Genomic DNA, 17565 nt, shown 5'->3' with positions numbered 1-17565 from the left:
AATTGGCGTGTAAAGTGCCAGATTAAGCCTTGGGGGGGGGGGGGCAGGGCACTTTAGACAGGGGGACCCCTTGCACTTGTCATTACTGGGCGCAAACTGCATGGGAGAATATTACACTGTCAAAACACAGAGTAAACGCAGTATAAACTTGGTCAGTGGGTAACTGCAGTGGGGGGATGTATATATATGTACATACATACATGTATACATACATGCATACATGCATACATGCATACATGCATACATACATACATACATACATACTACATGAAAAGCCTGTGTTTGTCCCTCTGCACCTTACTCTGTAGGACTGTAGGAGACCTCACAGTGCTGCCTCTGATTAAAACCCCTCCCATGACTAGGCTGCTGCTGCTGTCCTCCATGGGCTTAAGAAGCATGTAATGAGCTCCACCAATCAGAGCTTAGCACAAACCTCTCAGCCTCTGCCCTTTTATGCAAAGTGTTATGGGACTTAGTCAACTCCTAGTAATGCACTGCACAGCTCCATTAATCCTTGTCACATTGGCAGATAGGTGAAGCTGCAGCACTACCCCACCTCCATGCACAAAACCTTTAGCTAAAAAAAAAAAAATACATGCCAACCACAGGGGGCCCCTAGTTAGAGGGGGGCCCATGGGTACTGAACCCCTTTGCCATCCCTTTAATCCGGCCCTGGACGTGTAGCAATGCAATCTCTCACATAGATGGTTGGTTGTTGCTGAATCCCATATTGACCATGTGACCTTATAACAGTCCCCACTGATGGAATAAAATGTCTCAGACACTCACTATAAGTAGATCTCAATAGAATAAGCCCAGTTGGGGCATGGAGTTCCTGGAGTGGAGATGGTATCCAGAGGGAGTTCCTAGGTCCAATGCGATGACTGGCTTTGTAAAAAGGAACTTGGGGTCCTAGGTCCTTAATTCTTTCAATCAGCTGATGATCGGCCGTGGGCACATCAAGGAGAGATTGCTACGGCTGGTGCACCAGCCATAGCACTCTCTCCTTGATGTGCCCACGGCCGATCCACTCCAGGAACTCCATGCCCCAGCTGGGCTAATTCTATGACGATCTACTTATAGTGAGTGTCTGAGAGGTTTTATTCCATTAGAGGGGATGTTATAAGGTCACATGGTCAATATGGGATTCAGCAACAACCAACTATCTGTGTGAGAGATTGCATTGCTACATGTCAATTTATGGTTTACTGATACAGTGTTTTTTCATGTTTTTTCATATTTTATGTGATATTATATAACAAATGTTTATTTCTTAATCACCCATGATTTTTTAATTTAATCGATCTTCATTAAGCGCAGTGATCACTTGTTTTCAGTTGTTTTTTTCCTTAATGGGAACGGCTCTTCCATTTTATACACAGCAGCTAGGAGCATCCACCCATTGCAGCGCCTAAGGGAACATCCTTTTTCCATTTCTTCCAATGACCCGGATCTTCCATCTAACAGTGCATGCTTGGAGACAGTGGCGTCACTAGGGTTGGTGTCACCCGGTGTAGGAACACATGGTGTCACCCCTCCCCCCCCCCCGCCAACTTTCTGGAAGACGGAGAGTGGATGCTTGTGCGCGCCGGAGGCGTGCCAAAAAATTGGGGGTGTGGCCTATCAGAAGGGGTCGTGGTCTGTACCATGATTGTATTGTGTACCTGCAGATTGCACATTTTAGCGAACTATACCCATTACAGATGACGTAATGCCAATTACACATAATGCCGCACACGTGATGCCAGTTACACATTACGCCCCACACCGCGATGCTAATTACACGATACACCTCACTCTGTGATGCTAATTACACATTATGCCGCACACCTTGATACCCATTACACCCCACACTGTGATGGCAATTACCTAATGCTCCCCACACCGTAATGCCCATTACGCCCCATACAATGATGCCCATTACACCGCACAATGTGATGTCCATTAAACATATGCCCCTACAGTGCCAGATACACATATGCCCCCACAGTGCCAGAGACACATAAGCCCTCACGGTGCCAGATATTACCCCACAGTGCCAAATACACATACAGTATGCCCCCACAGTTCCAGATATGCCCCCACAGTGCCAGAAACACATATGCCCCACAGTGACAGAATTTCCCACCAGCAACTCACCATTGTTGCTGTCTCCATCTGCTGCCGTCCTGCAAGCTCTGATTGGCTGACGGCCCAGACAGGGACAGACTCATAGACATAATGAAGGGGAAGGACTAGGACAGTGGTCTCCAACCTTTTTTGGGGCGGGAGCTATTTGCAACAAAATAAACCACCTGAAGAGCTACTAAATTTAAAAAATCTGCATAATATCAGAAAAAATACACACCGTAATGCCCCTGACACATTATACCACACACTGCAATGCCCCAGACACAATATGCCACACACTGCAATGTTCAATATGTCACAAACATACTTCCCAACACTGGAGGCAGAAGAAAGGAGACATCTGCGCGTGCCGTCGGCACGCGCCCAAAATTAGAGGGTTCACCTACTACCTGCGAGGCTACATCCCCCATTTTTTCCGCTATGAGGGCATGGTCAGCTCTCTAAGAGCTGTAGCCACATGGGGTGCGGCCATGGAAAATGGAGGTGTGATACACATATGCCCCCAATAGTGCAGTGCCAGATACGCATGACCCCAAAAGTGCAGTCCGTGATGCCCATTATACCTATGCCGCATACTGTGATGCCCATTATAAATATGATCCGCACCGTGATGCTCCATTATACATATGCCCCACACCTGGATGCTCATTATACATATGCCACACACATGATGCCCATTATACATATGCCACACACCTTGATGCTCCTTATTAATGAGGTGTGGGGCATATGTATAATGGGCATCATGTGTGTGGCATATGTTTAATGACTCTTTAAACTTTAATGAGTCATTAAACATATGCCACACACATGATGCCCATTATACATCAGTAGGTATGCAGGCTGGAGTCAGACACAGTTTTAAAATGAAACATCGATTACCAGATGCAGGGAGATGATTGGGAGGAGCAGCGGCGTTGATGGCATGTCATGAGGGAAGAAGGGAGGAATAAAGCGTGATTTCTAGCGCTGGGGAAGGCAAGTGCTGCTGTCTGCTGTTCCTCACTTGGCGGCAGGAGGTCAGATAGTGACCTCCTGCCGCTCCGCCGTTGGGAAGCGCTTCATCGCTTGGCGGCAGGAGGTCACTATTTGACCTCCTGCCACCAAGCGAGGAACCACTACACAGTGGCAGCCCGGCAGTAGGTAAAGTAAGTGCTGTGCTACCACTGAGTGAACCCGGGACTAGGAAATATGCGCCCCGTGCTGAGCGCTCTCCTCCCCTCCCCTCTGAAGCGGCGGATAGTGAGGTAAAGGAGAGATGCACGGCTGATGTTGGTGTCACCCCACTAACTGGTGACACCCGGTGCGGGCCGCTCCCCCCCCGCACCTGCCTAGTGATGCCACTGCTTGGAGATAATGTTAACTCCGAGTGCTACTGAGACTGCCAATCACCTCCTTTTAGGCATGACCCAAATCATCATAACCCAATTCATGCCTTTCACACAGGAGGCTAACCCAGTCAGACCTGGGAATAACCCTGTTATTGACTAATGTTAAAGCCTTAGCGGTACTTGTTTCCTAGCACGGCCACAATCTTATGGATCATGTACCTTTAAGTTAAGGTACACGATCCACACGATGGACCCGATTTCCTTTGAAATCAGGTCCATTTTGCCGGCTAAGGCACAATATCGGGGGCATCGCGTCGGTCGGGACCATTAACATTGGTCCCGACGCGACCGACGCGATGCCCCCGATTTCCCCATAGGCTTCAATGTTAAAATATTTTTTAACATTGAAATCGTGAGGATCGCGTCGGTCTTGTGCCATTATAATGGCACAAGATGAGATGGACTTGATTAAGTCCATCTCACCTTTAAAAAAATGTGAAAAATGTGAAATGGGCCAATATGACCCATTTCACATTATAGATGTCCCCGTCATCACCCCACGATAGACGCCAACCCGAAGCGTGGCGAGCGCAGCGAGCCCGCGAGGGGCGGCGGTGCGCGTCCTCCGACCTTTTCATTCCGCTACTATCCACTAGGGCGTGGAGTGAGAATAGAATAGTGTGGCGAGACTTCCGGTGGGCGGACCTAACGAGTGGCCGCATTTTAGAGAGCTCTCCAGCCCCGGGCCCTAGATACCATAAAAAAAGGGCGAGATTAATTAAACAGGGAGACCCAGGACCCTGTGGGCACACGCAGAGGAGACAGAGGTGGGCAAGAGGCACAGACCCGGCTCCCCACCGAACCAAATACCCCGGAATCAGCGCCAGAGATCGGGCGCTACACAGGAGCGGGCGCCATCTTGAAAGCGCACCGCTCGCACCCCTGGACGTAGGAACCGGCGACCCCCGCCCAGGTACAAAGCCTACCTTCAGACGGACACCAGCAACAGCCCCAGGTGCCTGGCACCGTAGACACTGGACTGTGAGAGACTCCGGCGGCGACGGGGGCCGGGGATCGGAGGATCGTCAGGTCCCGGGCGCCATCTTGGAGGTGGCGGGCGGCAGCGGGGGATACGGCAGCAGACAGAACGCAGGTAACTGACGGAGGAGTGGAGGGGCTGAAGTGCTGGCTGGAGTCCCCGATACACCCAGCGGCTCACCGCTAAATACCCACAGCCTCCTGAGGTCAGCGAGCCTGAACCAGGCACAAACGGGCGCCATCTTGGTGCCTAAAGCACATACAAACAGCCCCTGTCACAGACACACAATAAGTCCCTGCATGAGAGAATAGGGTCTCACTACACCTGCACTCATTGCGGTGAGAGTCACCCAGACAAGACCTGCTACACTGACCGATAATTACCACATACCCCCGGCCGCCATATTGGAGGAGGCAGGCCCTGAGAAGACAGGGTGTCAGCTAGCAAGACTCTGAGACTGCTGACCCTGAGAGGGACTTTTGGGAGACTCTATTGCTTCACATACCAATACCCCCGACACAGGGACACAGCAACAGCAAGGTGTACCTGGAACAAGGCTGCTTAACCTGGGAGCTATACCCACGTTGCCTCCTGGTGGATGGTGACAGAACTCCACCCTGACAGCATAAAACATTGTTTATTAGCTGCCTTACCTGGACTGACACTGAGAAACTGCACTGCTGCAGTGAATAAGATACTTTTGAGAAACCGGGTGGGACACTAACACCGCGTCAATTTAACACCGTGACCCAACACAGACCAATCAAGCTCATAGGTCGCCGCTGAATGCTCAGTCCGGCGATGGACAAATATGTAGGAAAACCGCCCAGGGGAGGACGGAGCGGAACTGCTGCTAAAAACAGGGATACAAAAATCTCATCCACACTTGCAGCTAGTCCCTCAGCATCACCAGCTGATAAACGAACATCTCAAGTGATGAGCCCTCCAACCGAAGACTCCTCCTCCGCAGCACGAGCCAAAGAAATAGCTGCAATACTTTCGCCCTTGCTTGATGAAAAATTATCTGGAATAAAAGAGGCCATAGAGTCAGTGGTCTCACAACTGGGCGAATACGGCTCACGGTTTGAAGAAGCAGAGCAACGTATATCCAATGTTGAAGATGACCTCATCGCTGCCAAAAACACAATAGCATCACAAGAAGCCACCATCCTAGCCATCCATGACAAATTAGAGGACATGGAAAACAGGAATCGTAGGAATAATCTACGACTCATTGGCCTGCCGGAATCGGTAAAACATCGGGAACTGATGCAGCTGGTCTCTAAATGGCTACCGGAAGAACTCAAGTGTTTACCACCTACTGGCATAATGCAAATTGAAAGGGCACACCGAATAGGCCCAGATAACCAAGACAAGCGGCGTCGGCCAAGACCGGTCATCTTTAGATTTCTTAACTATCTGGATAAGACAGCAGTGCTAGAAGCTTATCGCAAAATGGGAGATCTACAATATCTAGGTGAACGTTTGTTACTGTTTCAAGACTTTTCATACCAAGTAGCGATGAAGAGAAGAGAATTTGCCCCCATCTGCAAGTCATTATTTGAGGCAGGAATCCGGTTTGCCCTACTTTATCCTGCAAAGTTGCGCATCCAACGGGATGGAAGACAACATTTTTTTGACACGGTCAATTCAGCACAGAACTTTCTGGACTCTGTTACGAATGATCCTTCACCTATGTCAGACGCGGACTGACTGCTTCTACCAGAAATTTGCAAGTATTTAGCCATAATAGCGATGTTATAATGTTGACATGGTTGGTTTACTGTTTGATCCAGTATATTCTGTTTAATAATGCTGCCCTCCTAAGGGGCATTGTCCAGTTGGTGCCAAAAAGGCACAAAGTTTCCCCCCTCCTAAACTTTTTTCTAGCCACTTATTATAGCACTAGTTACAACAGGCCCAGTTGGCCTGACATTTGGGTTCCAAAATATATAAAAAATGGTAGAACTGTTAAAATCTTTATGAAGGTATTTAGTGGGTCATATACAGGAATTACATATGCCACACATAGCGTGGTCAGGCCCCGGCTTGCTGGGACTGGGGCCCCCACAAATCAGTTGCTTGTTTCATTCGAAGTGTTTCCTCAAGTTGGTATAGGTTGAAATGAGCACAAGAGCTACTGAAGCACTTATTACACGCACACATATAAGATTTCTGTCGTGGAATATTGAGGGTCTGAATACTCCACTTAAAAGGAGAAAGGTCTTGCAACACCTGAAACGGTTAAAACCGGATATAGCTGTGTTACAGGAAACACATTGGAGGGAGAGTGATCCCAATACTCTGAGAGATAATTGGTTCACAGAATTTTATGCAGCCTCCTACACAAACAAACAACGGGGAGTCCTTATCATTATTAATAAGTCCTTAAGATATGAAGTGATAGACACCTTAAAAGATCCTGAAGGCCGGTATCTATTTTTGAAACTCAAACTGGAGGGTGAACTATTCACACTCGCAACACTGTATGCACCTAATGGCCCTAATGCGAAGTTCTATACAGATCTGTTTGTACAGCTACAAAGCTGGGCGGAGGGTCACATAGTCTTAGGGGGAGATTTTAATACTACCCAAAAACAATCGTTGGATAGAAGTAATAATGCACAGGGAGACTCGCCACCCCCTGCCCTAGACTTACTGATGCGCTCTCTAGGCCTCTCAGACCCATGGCGTTTCTTACACCCGGTTGAGAGAGATTACACCTTTTATTCGCACCCCCATCATACCTCTTCGAGGATAGATTTTTGGCTACTCCCCACGACATTACTCAATAGGGTCAAAAGATCAAAAATTGAATCCATACTGGTCTCGGATCATGCTCCTACATGGTTCGAGTTAACATTGCCCACTCCTTTACAACATTCATACAACTGGAGGTTTCCATCTTACCTAGCAGACTCCCCAGATTTTCAGCTTGAGCTAAAACAGCACTTTTTGAATTATGTTGATGACAACTTTCAACACATAGATAATATTAACCTGTTCTGGGCTGCATCCAAACCCGTGGTACGTGGTCACGTCATAGCATATACTGCAACCAAAAAGAAAAAATTGAACTCCCGATTCTTAGAATTAAGTGCAACTGTCTCAGACTCCTATGCAGCCATGCTGAGAAATGATACCCCAGCCAATAGGGAAAGTTACACAGACGCTAAAGCACTGTATGACACCTTATGCACAGAAAAAGCGCAGTGTTCCATAGACTTCCAAAAACAACGTTATTTCAGGTGGGGAAATAAATCAGGCAAATTACTGGCCTCCATAGCCCGAGGACAACGCCCACAACCACATGTAAATAGGATTATTGTAAACCAGAGACAACACACCACCACGGCAGATATTGCTGATTCCTTCCTAAGCTATTACACAGACCTTTATTCCTCCCCTGCTGATCACCCAGCATTAGGGATGGAGTTTCTGAGGAGAGCAGCACTCCCAACCTTGACCCAACTAGAAAGAGATGCTTTAACAACGCCCATAACGGAACAAGAACTAGAACAGGTCATAAAAGGCCTCCCAAAAGGGAAATCACCGGGACCAGACGGACTAGGGGCAGACTATTACAAAATAGTATTACCACACCTTAAGTCACACTTATTGTCCCTATATAACTCTATATTAGCCGGTAATGCTTCACCTCATGATTTTAACCAGGCTCGGATCATAATATTGCCAAAACCAGGCAAAGACCCAAACCTGGTCAGCTCCTACCGTCCAATCTCCTTGCTGAACCAGGACCTAAAAATACTAACCACCATAGTAGCCCATAGGCTACAGGTGATATTACCAAAGCTGCTCCATACATCCCAGACCGGCTTTGTGAAAGGTAGGTCGTCAGTGCACAACATTAGACAAGTGGTGGCAGCCATAACTAAAGCCCAGACGATGAAACATGGAAGTTCATTGTTAGTGAGTTGTGACGCTGATAAGGCTTTTGATAGGGTGTCCTGGTCTCATCTCCTACGGGTGTTACACACTCAACAATTTGGGGTAGGCTTCATTTCCTTTTTTCGCAGACTTTATGATAGCCCTAAAGCAGTCCTCACAATAAATGGTCTAAACACTGCCAGCTTCATGCTTGCTCGTGGCACCAGACAGGGGTGCCCACTTTCCCCGTTGCTATTTGATCTCGCCATTGATCCACTAATTAGACTGTTTCATCTACAGGAAGACTGGCATGGAATACAGCATGGGGGGACAGAGCTGAAGGTCTCGGCATATGCAGATGACCTGTTACTCTATTTCACCAATCCACAGGAAGCGTTTCCTGGTTTCTTAAAAACGTTAAAAGAATTTGAGGACATCTCTGGTTTTTTGATAAACAAAACAAAAACTAAGGCTCTGGCACTACACAGGGGGGCTACGACTGGCTGGCACGATAGGTTCCCATTCCTATGGGCTGACGACTCTCTAACATATTTAGGTCTAGAGATACCGGTGAACCCGACTCAGTTGTATGCAGTGAATTACCCACCGCTGATAGCAAAACTGCTGGCAGATCTTCGATCTTGGCGGTCTTTACCTTTATCCTATTTGGGGAGATGCCACATGATTAAAATGATTTCCTTCCCACGATTGCTGTACGCCATTCAGATGCTCCCTCTTTTAATATCTGAACCTGATCTACGTATAATAAATACAGCATTCAGTAAATTTATTTGGGATGGGAAAAAACCCAGGATTTCCATGTTTAAATTGTCACAACACAAGACACTGGGAGGTATTAATCTACCATGCGTTAAGAGTTATATGTTAGCGGCTAACTTCAGGTATGCAATTGACTGGATACACTCCACCAACCATTATGCCAACACGGTGCTTGAGCAAACCATGAGCCCGAATGTGCCATTGCCGAGTCTTCTTCACATGAGACCAACGGACTTTCCCTCTGAAGTCGCAGGGAATTTATTACTAACTACCACATGTAAGGCATGGCGAATGACACGCTCTAGACTTAAACTATCTACACATAATACGATATTTAATAACATTTATTACAATACTAACACTAATAGACAGATAATCCAAAATAATAGATTAATCAGGCAATGTGAGGCAGGGGGCCTTAGATTGATATACCATTTTATGGGTGATGGGGACGATCCATTCTTGTCCTACCAACAAATCAGTGATAAATTCCCAGATGTGACCATACCCATATACGTGTACTACCAAATGAAAAGTTATGTATCCAGCCAAGCCAAACAGATCCCGATAACTGACAAGTCTGCAGGTATAGATATTATGATCAAACATGCTCAGAACAGACCATGTACTACCTCCCTATTGTACCTACATATAAAGAGACGTATTGATATAGACACTCTAGACTCGGGGATGGCGAAGTGGGCTGTAGACCTGCCCAATGTATCATTGTCTTCTCTTTTATCTGCATTTGTAAGATTTAACAAAACAATGGTGTCCGCCTCGTACATGGAAATGCAGTACAAACTGCTACATAGAGCATACTATACCCCGAAACGAATGTTACTAATGGGGACTGCGGACAATTCATGTTGTTTTAAATGTAAAGCACCTAATGCAGATATACTGCACTGCATGTGGAGTTGTCCAGAAGTGAAGACCTTTTGGGATACAGTGTGTGAACATGTTAACTCACAATATAACATCACATTCACAGCCACTCCGGAGTGGGCACTGTGGGATATATATCCAATGCCTAACATGATCCGCCAATCAGCAGGGCAAAGAATATTTCTATCAAAAATAGCTGCTGCAACACGAAAAACTATTTTATCCCAATGGAAAAACTCCAATACATTATCTATATCCTTACTGATACCCCGGGTTTCACATCTATTCCAGATGGACTGGCTCGAGATGTCACTCAATAAAGATGCTAAGGCTAAAAGGTTTTTTGCAATTTGGCTACCACATGTGAAATCCCTGCCAGAATCCACAAAAGCCAATCTTAGAAAGGCTGTCCAATTAACGTCCTGGTATAATCTAATGCTACTACAGTACAATACACCTCCCTTTTAACAGAACCCTCAATTGCCTATCGAAATATACTCTGGTGTGCCCATGCCGTATCTTGCTGGAGCTTGTATGAAATGACCCACTGTAATAGGAACTGTCTGTATTGTAATATGAACCAATTGACAAGTTATTGTTTTATTGAATTTCCATTTATTCATTGATCTTATATCTCGTATAATGATTGTAACAATGTTTCATGCACAAATCTATATTACAGACATGTAATGTTTTGTAATGTACAGTTCTTCAATAAAAATTATTTAAAAAAAAAAAAAAAAAAAAAAAAAAAGAATAGTGTGGCGAGCGCAGCGAGCCACCGAGCCCGAAGCGTGGCGAGCGCAGCGAGCCCCGCGAGGGGACACGGATACCTTCACAGGTAAACGCGTCCCTTCACGGGCTTCACAGGTATTCGCGTCCCCTCGCGGGGCTCACTGCGCTCGCCACGCTTCGGGCTCGGTGGCTCGCTGCGCTCGCCACACTATTCTATTCTCACTCCACGCCCTAGTGGATAGTAGGGGAATGAAAAGGTCGGAGGACGCGCACCGCCGCCCCTCGCGGGCTCGCTGAGCTCGCCACGCTTCGGGTTGGCGTCTATCGTGGGGTGGGGTTTACGTCGTTAAATTTGGGGGTCTAGGGAATATTTTACATTGAATCCAATGTAAAATCGGGTCCCAGGGACCCGATTTACATTTCATTCAATCAAAAAATCGGGTAGAAAATCAGGTCGGTCGCGTCGATCGCATCGCATGCGACCAAATCGCATGCGATGCGATCGACCCGATTTTTCCGACACGACCACCCCGATGTAAATCGGTGTGGCCGTGCTAGGAAACAAGTACCGCCTTAGCAATTTTGACTTGAATAGACTCTTTCACACTGGGCTAGGACCAAGTTTGCCCCAGCAATATCACTGGGTATTTTGCTCAGTGTGAAAGGGGTAGAAGGTGCTCCTTCCCCTTCTAGAGCCCATGGGTGCACATGACATTTGTAGCAGGTATATATTTAAAGCTTGAAGAGCATGTTAACAAAATGCCCGAGAGTGGAATGTTAGCATTTGTTTTAGAGATTACTGACCAATAGGCTCTTTCCTCTTTGAACTAAAATAATCTTGTTGCTCCAATCACAACTGTATCAGTACCAATAATTGTAATCATTTTTTCTTTGCAATAATATCCAGTCAGCTTCTGAAACGTCGGGAAGTGTCTGTTCCACTGCAGATTGAGCAGCTCTCAGTGGAATTAGATGCATGGAGAGCATGTACACAATCCACTAACAAGTAAGTGCCCAGCTCCTACTATAGAACATGGGTGCAGTGATCAAGCGTCCCAGACAACTGTAATACCACTTTGACTTCTAGACACGTCAATCACTACTGTATTATTGTACAGATGTGTTAGCAAACATATCCTCTCTCATGGTAACGAGGGGATTCCGCGGCCGCTGGTGGGTGTGCGGCTGGGTGGCGTTAAGCAGTGAATGACCACTGCTTGCCGTGCTGTGTTGAATCATGCCCTTAGTCATGAATCCCTGTCAGAATGGAATGGTACAGTTGAGTAACAGTCATGGATAGAATATTGACTCCTCTTTAAAAGAAGTCCCAGTGTCTAAAGGCAAATAACGGTTACATGGTGAGTGGACACCTACAATGTGGTAAAACACCCATTTGCTAGGGCAAGATAGTATACACACTTACATTAAATACATGGAATTCTCACATATCAATGAATGCTAATGAACAAAGGTGAACATCTCTCAGGTTATCTACTGTAATAATTGCGCAAGTCATGTAGATGTAGGTGTGAACAGTAGGGATCTCCCAGATGGAAGCCGAGCACCAAGCAGAAGTTAAAGAAGCTTCTCTGTGATTCCATTGAGAGTTAGCCCCTATTGTGTGGAATAAACAATGATAAACATTTCTCCTGTCAGCACAGGATGGTATTGGAACAGGGTCTATGTACAGAGATAAAGCAGCGCTGGTGGGTTCAAACACTTGAGAAACCATATACAATGTCCTAAAATAACAGTACATTTAATAGATCATTGTAAGAAAAATAAAAGCAAAGTTAAAAGCATGAAAACAGGAATTCCTGAATATTGGTAGTGATGTGTCACATTGGCCCTTATTCTGATCGGTGCAGCCGGATCCGAATATGCGGCCAGCACCGTGCGTCCTAAACCCTGACTTCCATACGGATCGCCAACTCCGTCCGTACGCGGTAAGAAGCTGCCTGAACGGACCGCACGTGTATTTTTCATGAATACACCTCCTCCATCTCAGGGAACCTCCCCCATCATTCGATGGTCGCAGACCATCGAATGCTGGACCGAGTGGCCAGGCAGCTCCCGCAACCTCAGACCACACGGGCATTTCTCCGTGCAAAAGCAGGGATCTGGGCGGGCAGCTGACATCCGGCAATGTCATATGTCCGCCCCCTACACGTGCGTCACGGCCACATTACCATACATACGCCCAGCGTTTGCATGGGAACGCCCATGAAACGCGGGGTGTAAACATATGGTAATGAGCCCAAACAGCCCTTCACACCCCTCTCCACCCCCTGTTCGTAGTTTACACATTTCATGCGGAATGTGGCCGTGCGTCCCGCTCGCACATGCGCAGAGACGCCTCTGCACATGCGCAGACACAAAACATCGGCGGCACGAACGCACGCGGATATTACCGCACCAACCAGAATAAGGGCCATAGAGAGAAGTCACTATTTTATAAAGCACAGAAAGTCCCTTTGGTAAAGAAGGAAATTAGGCATGCATTGAGGAGCACTCCATATTTGCATAAGTTGTTAAATGGCCCTGTATAAGAAGATAATGTCTCACCACTGGAGGTATTCTTAAGGGTCACTGTTGTTAAGTCCAGTTGTCGCCACTATGATGCAGGTTTACTAGAGTGGAATTGCTCCTCTGGAGGATGATCAATGCACTTTCTCAGATCCCTAGTTGCTTGTCCTCGCCAGTTTGTGGTAGTATGAAGAAAAGTTGCCAGGAGTGGTGAAGGCTGGAAATGGAGGTTCCAAATATGGGATAGATTGAAGATCTGTGCTGGTAGGTGTGACCTGACGCGTTTCGCTGATTTAATCAGCTTTTTCAAGCTGATTAAATCAGCGAAACGCTTCGGTCCGAGAGATTGTCACAATTACCAGCACAAATCTTCAGGCGTCAATGTATATCTGCTCATTCATTTGATGTATCACTTCTTAACATTAATGTATAGTATTTGTTTAAATGATTGTACCGACTGTTGTCTACCATTGTACCCTAGTCCACCAGGGAACGTGCTTATGTTTGTATGACTGTTTGTCTACTTCTTATAGGTTAGGTGATGACCTCCCATACACACCACCTACAGAACTGCAAAAAAAGATTTATTCAAGTATACTCCTAAAAATAAAAGAAGAACCTCTTACAGGGTTGATCGGACCAGACTATGTCACGGGATCTAATCTTCCAAGTCACTCTGATGTTCATGTATCTTGTTTAACAGGGTTACGAATACAGGTGAGTTATACCTTTACATATGATCTCCAGCTCTGATCCGATGTGCACGGGACCCCACATCTGATCAGATGTCATACACATGAGATTTCAGCCAATTTCACCCAATTTCTCTGCCCGATTGGCCGGAATCGGGTAATATCGGGCCAAAAATGCAGTGTTGCGATGCTTATCTGATTCATTTCTGAGATGATGTCACTGATTTATCCCTGTTTCTATAACTATATAAAAGAATTACTAATTACACAAAAGAAGAAGAATGCCCCCGAAAAATAATCTCTGCTAATAAATACCAAGAACACATTACAGTCAGTTCTATGATCATCTCGTCAGTTTGTCTCGTGTCATTTATCATTTATGGTGACTTTTTTTTTTACACAGGGGCCTGTTTTCTTTCTGGAAGATGGCAAGTCAGCTATTTCTTTGAATGACGCCTTAATGTGGGCAAAGGTTAACCCATTCTCGCCTTTAGGGACAGGAATACGATTGAACCCTTTCTGAAAGTGTCTGTATCCCCAATGTAGAGAGGGTACCAATGCTTATCGCAAAATTAAAAAAAAAACATAAGTGCAAAAATGGACTTCCGGCAGCTGCCTATACTGTCGCTGTGTCCGAAGATAACATTTTTCCTGTCAATAAAATAAAGTAACTAATTATATTTCATTCTAACAGATGCAGTTATTTTACAGTGTGTGTTTGGTAATGGTAAAGTCAAAACCATGTATATATTAAAAAAAGTTAAATAAATTTAGTTTGTAAATTTCAATTGAATTTAGTTTGACTAGCCAAAGCCTAACATATTATGTCATGATGTTGACATATTCCTTTTATGCAGATTATTACCATGTCATAAAATATAAAGTACTGTATATGTCAAGTAAATCTTAATATAACTCTGTAAAAGTTTCTCTGTTATAATTTTAGTGCTGTACATAGGCTAAGAAATGAAACTGTGAAATTTATTACCATTTTTATGTAAAGATTTAGCACACAACTTTGTACTGTAACTCTACTGTGTGTAGTACACCACTAACTGTAAATTATATATTATTGGATGCAGACATTTTAGCATATATATCTCCCTTCCATTCATTGTTTATACAGTTCTATAAATAAAGTTAAATAAAGTAAACCATGGTCATGGCATTGATTTATTCAAAGGCAAAAGATGCAATAGAAAGAATAGAGCCACGGAATAAGGCAACCTTAAGGGAAGATATCAAAAGGGGCTCATTCATCTGTGACTGATTACCGCAATTCTCCAATACCCCAATGCATAGGTCAAGGATGTTATATTTGATGATCGCGACCAAAAACTGATCAGTATCTTCAAATTCACTCTTTTTAACATGCAGAATTCCCCCGAAAGACTGCTGATCATCAGCTTTTTTGATCGATGTATTATGGAATTGCAGCACTGATGTATGGTCTGCATGATATATTGTTGGCATAGGCGAATCTAGAATTATGGTAATGGGTGGTCCCAGATCTAGACACAATAGCAGGGGGACCTTTGCGCGGCGTAGCCACGCGTCAAAGGGGGCGTGGCCTCATGGGAAGGAGGCGTGGTATCACAAAAAGGGGTGTGGTATTACTTTAGACCATAAACAGTAATGCCCTTTACACATTTTAGCAAACTCCGTAATACCCATTACACATAAAGCCACACGCCGTAATGCCAATTACACATAAGGCCACACACCATAATGCCCATCATTATGCCACACATCATGATGCCCATTACATACTATATAACAAACCGTAATGCCCATTACATATTTGCCACATAAGTGCTGCTTACCTACGTGCTCATTGCTAGGGGGTTCTTGCTTGATGGCACCATAGTACCCATTACACATGATGCCGCACACCATATTACCCATTACACATGATGCCGCACACCATAGTACCCATTACACATGATGCCGCGCACCATAGTACCCATTACACATGATGCTGCACACATAATGTCCCTTACACATGATGCTGCACACATAATGCCCCTTACACATGATGCTGCACACATAATGCCCCTTACACACGATGCTGCACACCGTACTGCCCCCACATACCGCCACTTGTAGCGTCCCTTAAGTAATGCCCCCAAAAGTGCCACTTACTGTAAATTTGTATATGAGCCTTCTCTGCTGCTGCAGGGAGAGATGGAGAGCGGTGCAGCTGCTTCTATGGGGAGAGGAGCAGAACGCAGCGCAGAGCACGCTCCCACTCCCCTCCTGGTGTCCCCTCTAGCCAAGTGGACATTTGAAATATTGTGTGCGCTTTAGTTGTGCGTGATGTCGGGGGAGCATGCCGGGCGCCGGCACCACATGATTAAAGGGGGGGCGGGCTGAGGTGAAAGTGGGGAGAAGAATTGGAGCGGAAGCTGCAGGGGTGACAGTCATTGACAGCTGGACAGAGAGCAGGGGGCTGCCCGGCTGTATTCAGAACACTGCAGGTCACGGCTATAATACCCCTTTCACAACAGAAAATGCAGGGATTTACCCGGGAATATGGTCCCAGCATCATGCAGGGACATTCCCAGGCTGACCCCTTATAGATCAGCCTAGTCCCGGCATTTTCTGGTGTGAGGGGGAGAGACAACCACTCCCCTCTCCCTACCCCCCTTTAACCAACCAGCTATATCTTTGGAACCAACTGACCCATTTACATGAGACTAGTATCATATTGAAGAACTTTTGAGTTGGCTTCGAATGATTTTGGTCCCGTGAAACTGGGCTGTTTGGTTCCAGAGAAATCTGCCCTCAAAGAACATAAACAGACATGAAATTACATTTAAGAAATGAAAAAAAAAAATGGTTTAACCTCAATATCCCTGGAACCAATTAACCCATATGGATCCAGCCTGGTATCAGATTGAAGGCCCAGCGATTTGGGTTCGACTGAGATCAACCTCGAGCTTCAGTGATGCCGAAGGGGGAACTGGCAGCCGTTGAACTGGGTGGGGGTCGGAATTAGTGGGTCCCATGTTATCCTATAGGGAAAACGTTCCAGGCAGTATCTCCGGTTCCCAGGGGGCTAGAGACACGGGGCTGGGCTCGTTTGAAAGCCCCATCCCTCAACTACAAAATGGGCTAATGGGTGGTCCAGTGCACCCCTGGACCACCCCCTAGATTCGCCTATGATTGTTGGTGAAAAGTAGTATAAAATTACAGAAAAGTTTATTTTGTTGTGTTCATATTAAAAACAAAACCTATTTTGTAAATGCCTAGACCAGTGGTTCCCAACCTTTTTCTCTCCCGTACCCCTTGATTAGGCTTTTCATTTATGAGTATGCCCTTCACTCAATTTTAAATATCCACAATACTTACGAGTGTAGGGGAAGTGAGCAGTATGTGTATCCTTATATGTGTCCTTATATTAAGGAGTAGCAGAGGAGTAGTGTGCGGTCAGAAATCAGGTCCCTCTGTGTCGCAGGCTGTGTACTGTCTCCAGGGCCGCCAAGAGGGGGGGGAGCGGGTACTAATGACCCGAGCCCGGGCTTGCTGGAGGGGTCCGGCAGGGGCCCTGGTCCAA

General features: G+C 45.8%; 1 protein-coding gene across 4 annotated transcripts in view; it reads left to right on the top strand.

Moving 5' to 3' along the window:
* The window catches only part of WDR17 (WD repeat domain 17), a 126497-nt gene extending 111334 nt beyond the window's left edge, over nucleotides 1–15163 (top strand). For 3 of the 4 annotated variants that reach the window (XM_083170811.1, XM_083170807.1, XM_083170804.1), the window contains 3 exons: nucleotides 11699–11797; nucleotides 13851–14034; nucleotides 14413–15163. In XM_083170811.1, the coding sequence (XP_083026937.1) occupies nucleotides 11699–11797; nucleotides 13851–14034; nucleotides 14413–14532 (403 nt within the window). In that variant the 3' untranslated portion in view covers nucleotides 14533–15163. Of the gene's footprint in view, nucleotides 1–11698; nucleotides 11798–13850; nucleotides 14035–14412 lie in introns of those variants that run through there. The other variant, XR_014469863.1, reaches the window with a different exon arrangement.
* Nucleotides 15164–17565: the final 2402 nt, after the last annotated feature.

The sequence above is a fragment of the Crinia signifera genome, chromosome 1 (genome assembly GCF_055691185.1).
Source record: "Crinia signifera chromosome 1, ASM5569118v1, whole genome shotgun sequence".
In the NCBI taxonomy this organism is placed as follows: Eukaryota; Metazoa; Chordata; class Amphibia; order Anura; family Myobatrachidae; genus Crinia; species Crinia signifera.
This window is presented reverse-complemented; position numbering and strand designations above follow the sequence as displayed.